General features: G+C 33.5%; 1 protein-coding gene across 1 annotated transcript; it reads left to right on the forward strand.

The window, feature by feature from the left end:
* Positions 1 to 7,685: 7,685 nt before the first annotated feature.
* Positions 7,686 to 9,808, forward strand: LOC140964908 (ras-related protein Rab7-like). Its single transcript, XM_073424894.1, has 8 exons — positions 7,686 to 7,925; positions 8,017 to 8,043; positions 8,166 to 8,265; positions 8,443 to 8,589; positions 8,717 to 8,797; positions 8,869 to 9,014; positions 9,140 to 9,172; positions 9,651 to 9,808. The coding sequence occupies exons 1-8, from the start codon at positions 7,873 to 7,875 to the stop codon at positions 9,712 to 9,714; spliced, it is 651 nt and encodes a 216-aa protein (XP_073280995.1). The 5' UTR covers positions 7,686 to 7,872; the 3' UTR covers positions 9,715 to 9,808.
* Positions 9,809 to 12,925: the final 3,117 nt, after the last annotated feature.

Here is a 12,925-nt window from a genome sequence, read left to right on the forward strand (position 1 = left end):
ATAGTAATTCCACAAAGGTGTCTTTGAGGATTCAGTCGATGCAGGCATGCTTATCGGTTCCATCGGACCGATTTCGGACCGGTTCCTACCGATTGTCGGTCCGGTGAGTTCGGACGGTATGAACCAGGTAGGAACCGGTTTGTTCCGGTTCCGGTTCCAAGTTGAAATACTTGGAACCAATCCAAACCAAGACCGGTTCGACTTCAAATAAATCAGTTCCGTTTCGGGTCAAACGGTTCTGAACTCTAATTTATTATATTTTACTATATAATCAAAATTAGTAATATTAATGGACAATTTTTTTTAGTATTTTGATTGCAAATAATTGTGATTACATAAAAAAAAATTAACAGAATAACTTAAACATTTATTTTTACAATTGAACATCTAAAATTCATCACGATTTATTAAAATATATTTTGAATATTCTGGATCTTCGTCGGAACTTGAGCTTTGGAATTCGTCGATCGCGCCAGAGGTCCTATTCTTTTTTTCTGCTGCAAATCAATCTTGTAGGCACGTTAGCATGGAAAGTGTTTCTGGCTTTAAATTAGTTCTTTGGTCACCAATGATCCTTCCACATACTTAAAATGATGATTCGGAAGCAACACTTGAACTTTGAATGGGTGAACATCTCTTGCAATTGCAGATAACACTTGATAAAGTTTAGAATTTACTTTCCACCAATCAACAACATCGAAATTATCCGTAGTCTCAATATATTGACTTAGATAAATTTGGATCTCATTGTAATTGGTTGTTGTCACCGATTTTCTTTTGAACTTTTGTCGTTTCAAACTTTGAAAGAAGTTCAATGCTCCACTTTTGTTCTTATATGTCGACATCTCCTCCGGCTGCGCACTCGGTTCATCACATTGTTCACTAGCATACAAATCAAACAATTCTTGGAGAGAATGCATGATTGACTTCTTTTGATCGTCAACATTCTTCCCAAGAAATTTAGCATAATATTCAAAAAAACACGTCTAATCCTCCTTGATTTTGAGTAGGATCAAGTAATGTTGCTAAACCATGCACAATTGGGATAGTTTCCCAATATTTTAAAATTTTGTTTTCCATATTTGAAACAAAATCACGCATAATAGAAGCGTCGCGATATTCAATAAATTTATAAAAAATATTGAAAAGCAAATGTAGAAACATGGTTGAAGTAGGGTAGTTGATGCCAGAAAATTTTTCGGTTGCTTCTTTAAAAATTTCTAACAACATTTACTCAAAATATTCCAATCATCGTCAATTAGCATTAAAGATTGTGTTGTAATATTATTATAATATGGAGTAACTAAATCTTGAAAACGTAATAAAGTATGAAGCAAGTGATATAAAGAATTCCATCTAGTTTCAATAAGAAGAGGAAATTTTTTAAATTTAATTCCGGCTGATTCGACTAGTGTTTTCCAGTCACGTCCATATCTTCTTTCACGTAATACTTTCCCACATAATTTGAATCTTTCAATTACAGTGGACATTTGCTCATCGCAGGCACATTTAACACATAAGTTGATAATATGACATGCACATCTAACATGAAGCAAATTACCTTCTAAAATTGGTTTTAGTGAATCTTTAAGATATTTAATTGCAAGAGTATTGGCACTCGCATTATCTAACGTTATCGACATTATTTTATTTTGTATGCCATAAATCTTAACAACATTTAAAACATGTCTAGCTATAGTGTATGCGTTGTGAGACGATTCTAAATGATCTAGCGCTAAATTCTTTTTTGCATTGTCCAAGTTTCGCCAATCCAATGACATGTAACAACAAGATATGATTCATATTTTAAATTAGTCCAAATATCAGTTGTCAAACTAACTCTACAAGAAATATTTGAAAGATGCGATTTTAGTGTTTCTTTATATTCTTTGTAAATATCAAAACAATATTTCTTAAGTGTGTGCCTACAAATATTGTGAAACCAGGTTGAATAGTACTAGTAAATTCAACAAAACCTTCTTATTCAGCTATTATAAAAGGTTGACAACATTTGGTAACAAACTTTACGATGACTTTCCGAGAAATTTCTTTGTAATTGTAAAAGCTTTACCACTAAAAGGATTAATTTGTTGTTATATTGGTTCCCTACCTAAAGGTTGTAGCGTATCAGGGTCAAATTTATGTACCTTAACTAAATGTTTTTTCAAAGTACCGGTACCACCGAAACCACCACCCGTTTTGTAAGAATACCTTGTTTTGCAAATTTTACAAACGGCAAAAGAGTTATTCGTACCTTGTTGTTCAATATCAAAGTGATCCCAAACTTTGCTTCGCTTTGCACGGGCTGTCGTCGTGCTCGTTGACATTGTGTTGCTTGCTCGAGTAGACGATGGTGTCCCTACATCTTTGTTGGGGAGTTCCATGGCTTCTTCATCCTCGTGGTTAGGTTCGACTTTATCAAATTCGGGGATGTAGCCAAAATGTTCACCAAAGTCGGGAGCGTATTCGCCACCACCATCACGACGGTTTGAAGATGATGCCATTGAAATTCGAAATATTTATATGAGTAAATTGCGAAATAATAAATAAATAACAATAAAAATAATACGGATTATAGATAAAATTATAACACAATTATTGAATATATTTGGAGAAATGATAGCAAAGAAATATATTGATTGTAGAGAAATGAGAAGTTGAGAGAAAATTGATATGTGAAATATAAAAAATGACTTGTATTTATAGATGATTTTGAGGGTTAAAAAAATAATATTTACAATTTGGCCCCCAAATTTTAAAAAGCAAATTTTAAAAAAAAATTTGCACATTTCAGTAGCCGTTCAACGGCTACTGAAATGTGCACTAACGGCTGCTGCACATTGCAGCCTTTGGGCCAACGGCTTCATTTGCAGCCGTTGGCCCAAAGGCCATTTTTTATTTTTTTTAAAAAAATTCGGATTATGGGTTTCAGGTCCGGTTCCGGTCCGGTTCGGGATACGGACCGAAACCGATTCGGAACGGGACCCAGAACCGGTTCAGAAAATGCTGAACCGGTTCAACCCACAAACCAACGGATTGTACATGGTTTCGGGTCCGGTTTCGGGACCGGCCCGTTAAGCATGCCTAAGTCGATGCTAGCGAAGAGGGCACTGCCCCTTCCATTAATTCCTTGACACGTGTCAAGGAATTTTCTTTTTTTAATTGCACAAACCTTCTCAACCCCTTCCAGTAATATTTTGACACATGTCAAGGAAATTTTTTTTTTGAAATTCCACGAACCATGGTTGAGTTATTTCAAATCTGAGCTATTCTATCTCCCCCGTGGTTTTTCATTTCGAAATCTTCAATTCTTCTCTCTTCCCTCTCGGAATCCACTGTTCATCTTTCACAGCAGGGAAAAAGCCTCATCTTACCAGCTTCAATGAGAGGATCTCGTTTCCCTGCTGTGAAAGATGAACAGTGGATTCCGAGAGGCAAGAGGGCAAGTGAGAAGAATTGAAGATTTCGAAATGAAAAACCACGGGAGAGATAGAATAGCCCAGATTTGAAATAACTCAACCATGGTTAGTGGAATTTCAAAAAAAAAAATTCCTTGACACGTGTCAAAATATTACTGGAAGGGGTTGAGAAGGTTTGTGCAATTAAAAAAAGAAAATTCCTTGACACGTGTCAAGGAATTAATGGAAGGGAGCAGTGCCCCCTTCGCTAGCATCGACTGAACCGTCTTTGAGAATTAAAAATTATATATTACTCATATATGTTTGGCGATTGATGATCCCTATAAATAAGAAGAATTTGGCTAACGAAAATCTATTTACTAATCAATTAAAAAAAATTAATTAAAAAAATTAGAGTATGTCTTTTGTGAAGATCTTACAGGTCTATATCCGTGAGACGAGTTGCCTCGATACATAATTATATTGAAAGTAATATTTTTGACATAAAAAATAATATTTTTTAATGAATTGTGTCGGATCTGAGATGTATTTTTCAAAATTGATTTGTTAGACGATCTCATAATAATTTTTATAAAAAAAATTGATATACAAATCTTCTTTTTTTTTTAAAAAAAAAAGTAAAGGCAAAAACTTGTGTAAGACGGTTTCACGGGTCGTATTTTATGAGACAGATCTCTTATTTGGGTTATCCATGAAAAAATATTACTTTTTATGTTAAGAATATTACTTTTTATTGTGAATATCAGTAAGGTTGACTCGTCTCATAGATAAAAAATTAGTGAAACCGTCTAACAAGAGACCTACTCTAAAGTAAAACTATGGTACACAAAATCGTGTTGCGTAGAAATACACTTTTTTTTCCCTTTAAGACAGATTTATTGCAACTCACCTAAAAGATGACTTCGATAAATCATACATGAATGGTCAAGTACGTGTGTGTGTAAACTTGTATGGTACATCATTAATCAATTTTCTTTCATTAAAATAATGATTTTCATAACCACTTTCAGTAGTGCTCAGCCAGAATTCTCAAAGAAAAAAATTTCCCAAATTGGTAATGGTTTGATGAATTTAAGTTGCTCGAATCAAATTTATGTTTACAAAATTAAATTAATTTATAAAGTATCATAATTTAATACTATAGTAATGTTGAATATTGATAAATAGAAGGTGTGATACTGTGCTCTACTCGTTTATTATTATTATAAATCATTATGCATTTTTATGTTTGAAAAATCAAATAATAAGACTCAATAGGTGTCTGAGTTGATAGAGTATGTGAACATTTGATCAGTATTTAAGAGTTCAATTTCTCATACCAACATTTTCTTAGACGATTTTATCGCACCAAACTTTGCTCAGTTCGGTTTATTTGGCCATCATGCTTTTTAAATTATTCTGTTAACCTGATGATTTAATCAGTGCACGCAAAAAAAAAAAATTTGCGACGGTTGGATTCCCACCTCATAAAAAAAATCAAATAAAAATATTACTTGATTTTGGGCTTCCCAACTATTGTAGCCAAATATGATGTATATTATTCAGCTTTCTTGATAGGCATGCATTTTTTAGGCGTCCCGAGTACTTATGGGGAGTTTCTGATTTTTCATGTTTATTTATTTTTTACAATTTTGATCTATAATATTATCAAAATTTGGTTTTAATTCCGTATTTAATTTTTAATTTTTAGCAATGTTAGTATTTTTTAATCGGAAATGTTGATATGACATCATACACGTGATCACTATATTAACTTTTATATCGGTATCGTCTCAGACATTGTCGGGAGAATTACTAAAAATATAACAAAAATTACAAATATATTAAATTAAAACCGAAATTTGATAATACATACAACCAAAATCGTAAAGATAGACAAGGATGTATATTTGATAGCCCAATTTAAATAATTTTGATACATCACTCCCACTCAAAAACTTTTTATAGGTACAAACTAGCTAGAATTTTCTAAATTTTGACTGTATACATGTATACATGCATGTCGGGGTATTGATTCTTGGCACGAGTCTTACCTTGAATCTTTTACTTTCCAGCCTTTTCGACAATCCCTCGAGAACTGCTTGTCACGATAAAGGTATAATCATAATCTTTATCTCATTCAATGTAAGAGGAAAAAACAAAAATAGATTCATCGAGTCCCGACTGGAAATATTAATTGGTATATATTCGTTAGTACAGGTGTAATCTTGGGAATCGTCAATATTATTATTATTATTATTATTATAACAATTCAAAAATATAAAATAACAAATAATTTGATGCCTCTGTAATCAATAAAAATCATTAATACGATATATAATCAATAATCACGATCAAAACTTGCTAATAAATTTGGGGAGAGGGCAATAGCCAAATGGTCCATCATATTGGGAAAGTTCTGTGGTACTTTGGCTAAACTTAATTTCATGGTAACAATTTTTGGTCGTGATCTTTCGCGATGATAAAATTATATGGAACATCGTCAATAATTTCATGAACTGAAGTTGTACATCCACCGTACACATTTATGTAAGCATCGCTGAGGTAACACTAACATATTAGATTTACAATTTTGATATGTTTCATCACATTCAATAGGTGATCAGAGACTTCTCAGCTGTGCTCACATGGATGTAAACAGTGAGTGTACGATAAGGCTATGGGCTCATAATAGTGGCTGCATTAGAGTCTTTAAGAACAGCATGTTTTAAGCTTCTTTGAGCTAAATTTCTGGATCCTTGAGCTGCAACACATCGGTCCCTTCCGAGTTTGCATCGCTTCGAAATCCAGAATCATCACTTTTTTATTTAGTTGTGAAGCCCGGGGCCGAAAAAGTCGGAGGGTGATCGCCGGTGCCATGAGGTTGCACGGACAATGAGCTGCTTCTGACAGGTTTCTAGGCGGAGGGAACATGAATGAACCGATCTTATACCCGAAGAAGAGGGATTCCGAAACTGTTCAGGTATGGGACTATGCAGTTGAGGAGGGCTTAAAAGATTTGATATGTATTACTCATATCAAGAAGGCGCATCTTCTTTTCGATAGCTCATCACATAAGAATTCCAAAGTTAAGCGTGCTTGACTTGGAGCAATTTTGGGATGGGTGATCCCATGGAAAGTTTTCCAGGGTGCATGTGAGTGAGGACATAAGCACGCTGGAAAGACTTGTCTTGGTACTGTGAGGACAGTCGTCAAATCTGGGGCGTTACATTAGTGATTATCAGATCATGAGTTTTGCTCCAAATTTGTCACCAGCTTGAAAAGATTTAAACTTGATTGAACTCTTCTTTAATTAGTTTGGGTCTGATAGGTTCATAATGTTGGAAATTTCAATCGAATTTAGAGTTTGAATAAAAATTAAGTCTCGTGAATATGAGAGTGTCTTTTGGCTCTCCACTTTCTTGAGTTAGTTGTAACTCATTATTATGGAAGTGTCTTTTGACTTTCCATATTCTTGAGTTAATTGAAGACTTTTGACTCTTCATATTCTTGAGTTAATGGGAAGATTAATTAATCTTGCATGACTCTTGGTGTGCACTTTGGGGATTATAAATAGTGTGTTCATTTCCTCATATGCATAAAATTGGTTTTTACACTTAATATCTCTTTCAATCATTCTCTTGCATTTCATATTGTTAGCTTTCCATTTTGTCTCCGTTAAATCTCGGTGATAAAGTGAATGTATGTTTTCGGTTCGTCGGTGTAGTTACTTCGTAATAAGTTGCTGCAAGGTTTTGCCGATGTATCTTGGGAAACAATTGTCCGACGAGATCCTCGAAGTACCGTCGGAGGGGACAAATCTGTTTTAAGAAAATTGTACTTCGTACAGGACTCGGTTTGATTTACCGTTTTATTGTTGTTATTTTATACACGATATCCATACTTTCAATAGTATGCTCATTTTCGTATAATGTTTTGATTGTCGACTACCGAGACCTCAACAAGACCTGCCCAAAGGATGTATTCTCTCTGCCGAACATAGATATATTTACTCATTAACAGTGGTTTGAAAACTTTTCATTTATAGATTGATATATTGAGTATAATTAGATAAAGATGGCTCCTGAAGATGCCGCTCTATCTGTATTTTTATGAGATTGCTTTCGTTCCCTACTTCTATATTTTTGTTATCAGCAATTTGGCTAACACATAATTAGCCAATTCGTGATTCCAATCACACAGGTGAAGTCCATTTACTCACAAACTGATCCATTCAATAAAGGTAACTTGAAAACTTGCCCNCAACTGGGAAATGGGATGCACGATTCCTCAACAAATGAAGAAATAGGAATTTTAGTCTTTTCATAAAAAAATAATAATAAAAATTTGTTAACTTGAAGAATATCATACGTAAGGATAATCAAATAGAAATTAGTGAAAGAATACAAATATACTCTAGCTAGCTTTTCTTTCCGTTTGGTATTCTTGTTCATATTTTCTGCGGGAAGAAACTATGGCCATGCCAAAAAGAAGGTTGCTCAAGATCATTCTCCTTGGTGACAGCGGGTAAGGTTTTTAATCATCGTTTTATTTTCAATATGTTTTTTTTTTTAAAGAATAATATATTTATTTATTTATTTTCATGATCAATTTTCAGGGTGGGAAAGACATCTCTGATGAATCAGTATCCTTCATATGTTATTTTTAATTTTTTTGTGAAGTAAATTTCTGAAGAATATATATCTACAAAATATCAGCTTTTGATTTTTATAATTTGGTAGTCTTTTAACAAATACTGTGCACCAGATATGTATTGAAAAAATTCAATCAACTCCACAAAGCAACAATTGGTGCTGATTTTGTCACCAAAGAGCTGGCGATCGACGAAAAGTTTGTCACGTTGCAAGTATGTAAACAAACCTCGAATTCGCTATACGCATATGTATCTTGAAATAAAGACGATCGATCCGGCAAGTGATCATTTATCAAAATGAAAAGTTTTGAAATTTTATTTATAGTATTTCTAAAAATGAGAGTTTTAGTTCGTCCAAAAAATTATGTTTGAAGCTTGGGATCCGAACAGATATGGGACACGGCCGGACAAGAGCGTTTCCGAAGCCTGGGTGTTTCGTTCTACAGAGGAGCAGATTGCTGTATACTCGTGTACGATGTTAACGTGCTGAAAACATTTGAGACACTTCAAAATTGGTACAAAGAATTTCTCAAGCAGGTGATCACTATTAATGTCTTGAATCTGATTTTTATGGTTTTTTGTGTAATATCCATTGATTCATACAGTTTTATTCTTTTATATATCTATTTAATTAAGATTTTTTAGCATGAAAATATGCATGCAGATTGGTCCTGCATCCCCTGAGACATTCCCCTTCGTGCTAATCGGGAACAAAGTCGACGTAGACGGTGGAAACAGCCGTGTCGTAAGTATGGATTTCTTATTCAAAAACTTCTACTCTTCGTGTTCCCTTGTGTATAAATATAAATTCAACAGGTCTCTGAGAAAACAGCTAGAGAATGGTGCATTTCCAAAGGGAACATACCATATTTCGAGACGTCGGCCAAGGAAGATTACAATGTAGATGCTGCTTTCACTAGTGTAGCCAATGCTGCACTTGCTAATGATCCACCGATGAATATGTAAGTCAACAAAAATTCATGGAAATTAGTTGTTTTTTTTTAATTAAAATATATGCATCGATCACTATTAGCAGCTTGTTTGATCTTATCATCTATTCTCTTTGCTCTGATTTTATTTGTTTCAGATGGGAACTTGATGAAGAAATCCCATCCCATTGGTGAGTATATATATAAGTAATTGAATCATCATATCTAATTTCACTAAAAAAATTATAAATATTGTTACACAAACTTTTAATTTTTAACTATTTTAATTTGGTCTAATTGTTGATCTAGCATCTGACAAGTCAATAATTTTCGAAATCACATCAGTAATTTTCGATATTATGTCTGCATTTTTCACTGTCATGTCAATATTTTCCAGTATTATGTTAGCAATTTGACAAAAACTGCCGAAAACTGAAAGTTAGTGCATCAAAACCAAATTTTGAAATTTTAGTGGAGCAAGTACAAAATTGAACACCGTGTTACCTAAATCTAAATATATACATAATAGAATTTTATCTCACGAGTAATTATGCTAGGATAATATTTCATATAAAATTCTGTATTTTCACATAAAATAAGATACTATTTTGGAATAGAAATTAATTCATAAACTAAAAAAAATCTTTTTTTATATACATGTATTTGTAGTGATCTGCAGCGAATGCCAGAATCAATTTCTGGAACGGAGCAAAGAGGAGGATGTGCATGTTGAGATCGTACATCAATAATATTGGATGTGTTACATTCCTAGCTAATTCCGATATTTACTCGTCATTCTTTTCATGGTTTGTTTAANAAGACCTCTGAATTTTAAAAATTAAATTTTAACTAAAAATGCTAATTCTTTTGAAATAATATAATAAGATTTATAAAATATGATGGTAGACATTTATTCAGGTTTTGTTGACATTGTATTTGAAATCAATACAAGTTTCGAAACATTCGTATCTTTCTTATTGTGCTCAAAATCTTGTTATATTATACACACATTAAGGCCAATCACATATGAACCACAAGACAAATATATAGTCAATGTTACATAGAATACCAAAACAAAAGTAACTTTTCGCAGCAGCGTGGAATCATCGGCGTATATTAAAAGCACGTTGAGTAAACTATTTTCGATGAAGTGTGCTCATGTGTGTGTTGTTAATATTGTTGCACCCTATAGAAAGCACGATGAGCATACTACTATTGATGTTATTTTTCGCGACGTGCACAACGTGTTGTCGATAACCTCCAGCTTTCAACAGCTTTTAATTGTGCGGCGTGCAATGCGTGCTGTGGAAAAAGCAGATTTAGACGGCGCAAAAAGATGTTTTTGTTTTAGTGGAATGCCTACTGAATGTTGCAAAAATACTATAGGAGACATGATGTGTAACAACCATGAGCTATCCCGATCTTGGGCTTCCTTGGGGGCCTTGTCCCATCTTAGGTTCACATTGGGGCCTTTTCCCACACGGGCTTTTCACATGCGTTATTACTCATAGGACTCTCCACACCAGGTTGGTGGAGTGTTACCAAGTGTCACGCCCCGAGACCGGGGTTAGTCGACACCGGCGTTATTCAACAATCACATAATTGCTAAACAACAAGCCTCGTAGTACAGTATAAACCAAAATCAGTTTATATCATAAATATACCATAAAAATGGAATCGTCTTTACAATAGTAAGTCTGAAAAATATAAAAATCTGCGGAAGCGTTTATAACTTGAATTAAAACTCACAAGAACATATTCTTAATTAAAATTCTTCATGCGTCTACTATCAGTCCAAAAACTGGTGTCCGATTCTTCTTTCTCTATTTCTTCTTCTGATTTATCTGGGGAGGGTAGAGTAAGGGGTGAGTATTTTGGGAAATACTCAGCAAGTGAGGGTCGTTCGAGCACAATATACCAACATGCATAATTTCAAAAATCACATGACTTACATAACATCATTCGTAGCACATGCATAACATTGACCAGACAATGAGATTCCTCAACTTTCTATGGTTTACTGATATCAGTCCCTAATTTTTACTCCTCTAAGGGGGCGAGGCTGAATCGGTTATATCCCCACCGTATGAGGGTCATATCATGGTTGGGATTCCCTCCCATATACAGCCGAATCCTCACAGTGTCCAAAACCACATGACAACCAACACAAGAATGGAGTAGAAAAAGAAGGTGTACTCGACCGTATTTTCATAAAAACGAAGAAACATGCATTACGAATTTTAATCTTTAAAACAAGCCCACTTACCTTAATTCTTGAAGAAAAACATGAAGAATTCGAAAACCATAGAAGAATCATGCAACTGACACTTTGAAAACGCAGCAGCACCATCGTCCGAAAAATCAGCTGTCTTGAAAAATTCTTGCGCCTTATTGAACCGTTGGATCGGGCTCAAAATTTCACAGTACGTTTATAAGTACGTCAAATAAATTACGAACGGTGGAGATCGGGTTTCGCAATCTGTTAACCTGTTTATGGATGAAAAACCGTAGGTATGCTGTTTCTCGCCTAGAATCTGAGCAGTTTTCTTGCGAAGGCTATAAACGAAAAACTAACCGTTGGATTTGGTCGAAGGTTGGATATGTTGTTCAAAACATATGGAAGAACATTCTGAACGGTGAAGATCGGATTCCGAGTACCCGAGCGAGAGAACAGAATTTCTGAACTTGGACAGAATTTTGATGACTCGTGCAGAATTTGGAGAGCAAAACTCGAAAATTTGAGGTATAAATTCTGAATGAAAGCTTCTCCTATTTGTAGGGGGTGACTGCTATCGAGATCACATATTATCTCCTCGTTTAAACTCTGAATTAAATCTTGAATCTAAGATAGATTATTATCTCTTATCTATCTCATTATCCTTATCCAAATATCTATATCTCTTATCTTATATCTTTATCTGATATAATCTATATCATCTCAAATCTTATATCTTTTTCTGGTATAATCTTTCCAACTTTGAATTTATATATCAAAAATTTACCTGCTTATATCCAAAAATTTCTTATTTAATTTCTTAAATCATGATCTATTTATTTATCTCAAGTTCAAAATATATACAAAATATTATCTTAAATTTCGAGCTCCAAAAATATTATACACGATATAATTATCCACTAACTGTAGATAATCTTGCAAATCTTACATATTATAATGATATAGATACCCAAAAATTGTGCAAATCCAAGTACCATTAAATTACAAAATATTATCACGATTATGCAAAAATCTTGGATTTTACATCCCTCCCTCCTTATGGGAAGTTTCGTCCTCGAAAATTGGATTGGCTTGGTCTAGGAAGAGGTACTGGTATTGCTTACTTATTTTCTATTCTAGTTTCCAAGTGACTTTTCCTTCAGTATGAATAGAAAATCATCTAAAATTTCTAAATCATATCACAGTTATTCTTGTCAGACATCTTAATAACAAAGTGTTGACTTACTCATACTTCCAATTATACTTGTAACATCATAATTTCTTATTATTACTTTTATTACTGCATCCAATTATATGACTTCTATTGAACCATAATTATTAGAATCATTGATTCTACAAAAACTTACTGTAACCCAATAGTCGCATATCTCATAATCATAATTTGATAAACTATATATCTTATGAGATAATAAAACCCTAATAAAACCTTTTGAATCCAAATGTAGCCCAATAATGTAACTCTAACTGAAATCCAAAAAAATTAATATCAACTTTTCCATTGAACATTTAATATCGAGATTAGTCTTATAATCAATCCCATATAAATCCCAAAATCATGTCTTAAATTTAATGTCGACTATGTAATGCAGATACTGATTCCCAATTATTATTGTTTTATATCCAAATACTTGTAGTAATGTAAATTCCCAAAAGTCAAACTATAACCCAATACGGTCAATCTAAAGTAAACCTCAAAAGTATTATCTTA

This window comes from Primulina huaijiensis, chromosome 18 (assembly GCF_012295235.1).
Source record: "Primulina huaijiensis isolate GDHJ02 chromosome 18, ASM1229523v2, whole genome shotgun sequence".
Taxonomy (NCBI): Eukaryota; Viridiplantae; Streptophyta; class Magnoliopsida; order Lamiales; family Gesneriaceae; genus Primulina; species Primulina huaijiensis.

Coding starts and splice junctions, on each gene's coding strand:
- LOC140964908 (XM_073424894.1), top strand. CDS start 7,873: ATGGCCATGCCAAAAAGAAGGTTGCTCAAGATCATTCTCCTTGGTGAC. Junction 8,266..8,442: donor AAAAGTTTGTCACGTTGCAA/GTATGTAAACAA, acceptor GGATCCGAACAG/ATATGGGACACGGCCGGACA. Junction 9,015..9,139: donor AATGATCCACCGATGAATAT/GTAAGTCAACAA, acceptor TATTTGTTTCAG/ATGGGAACTTGATGAAGAAA.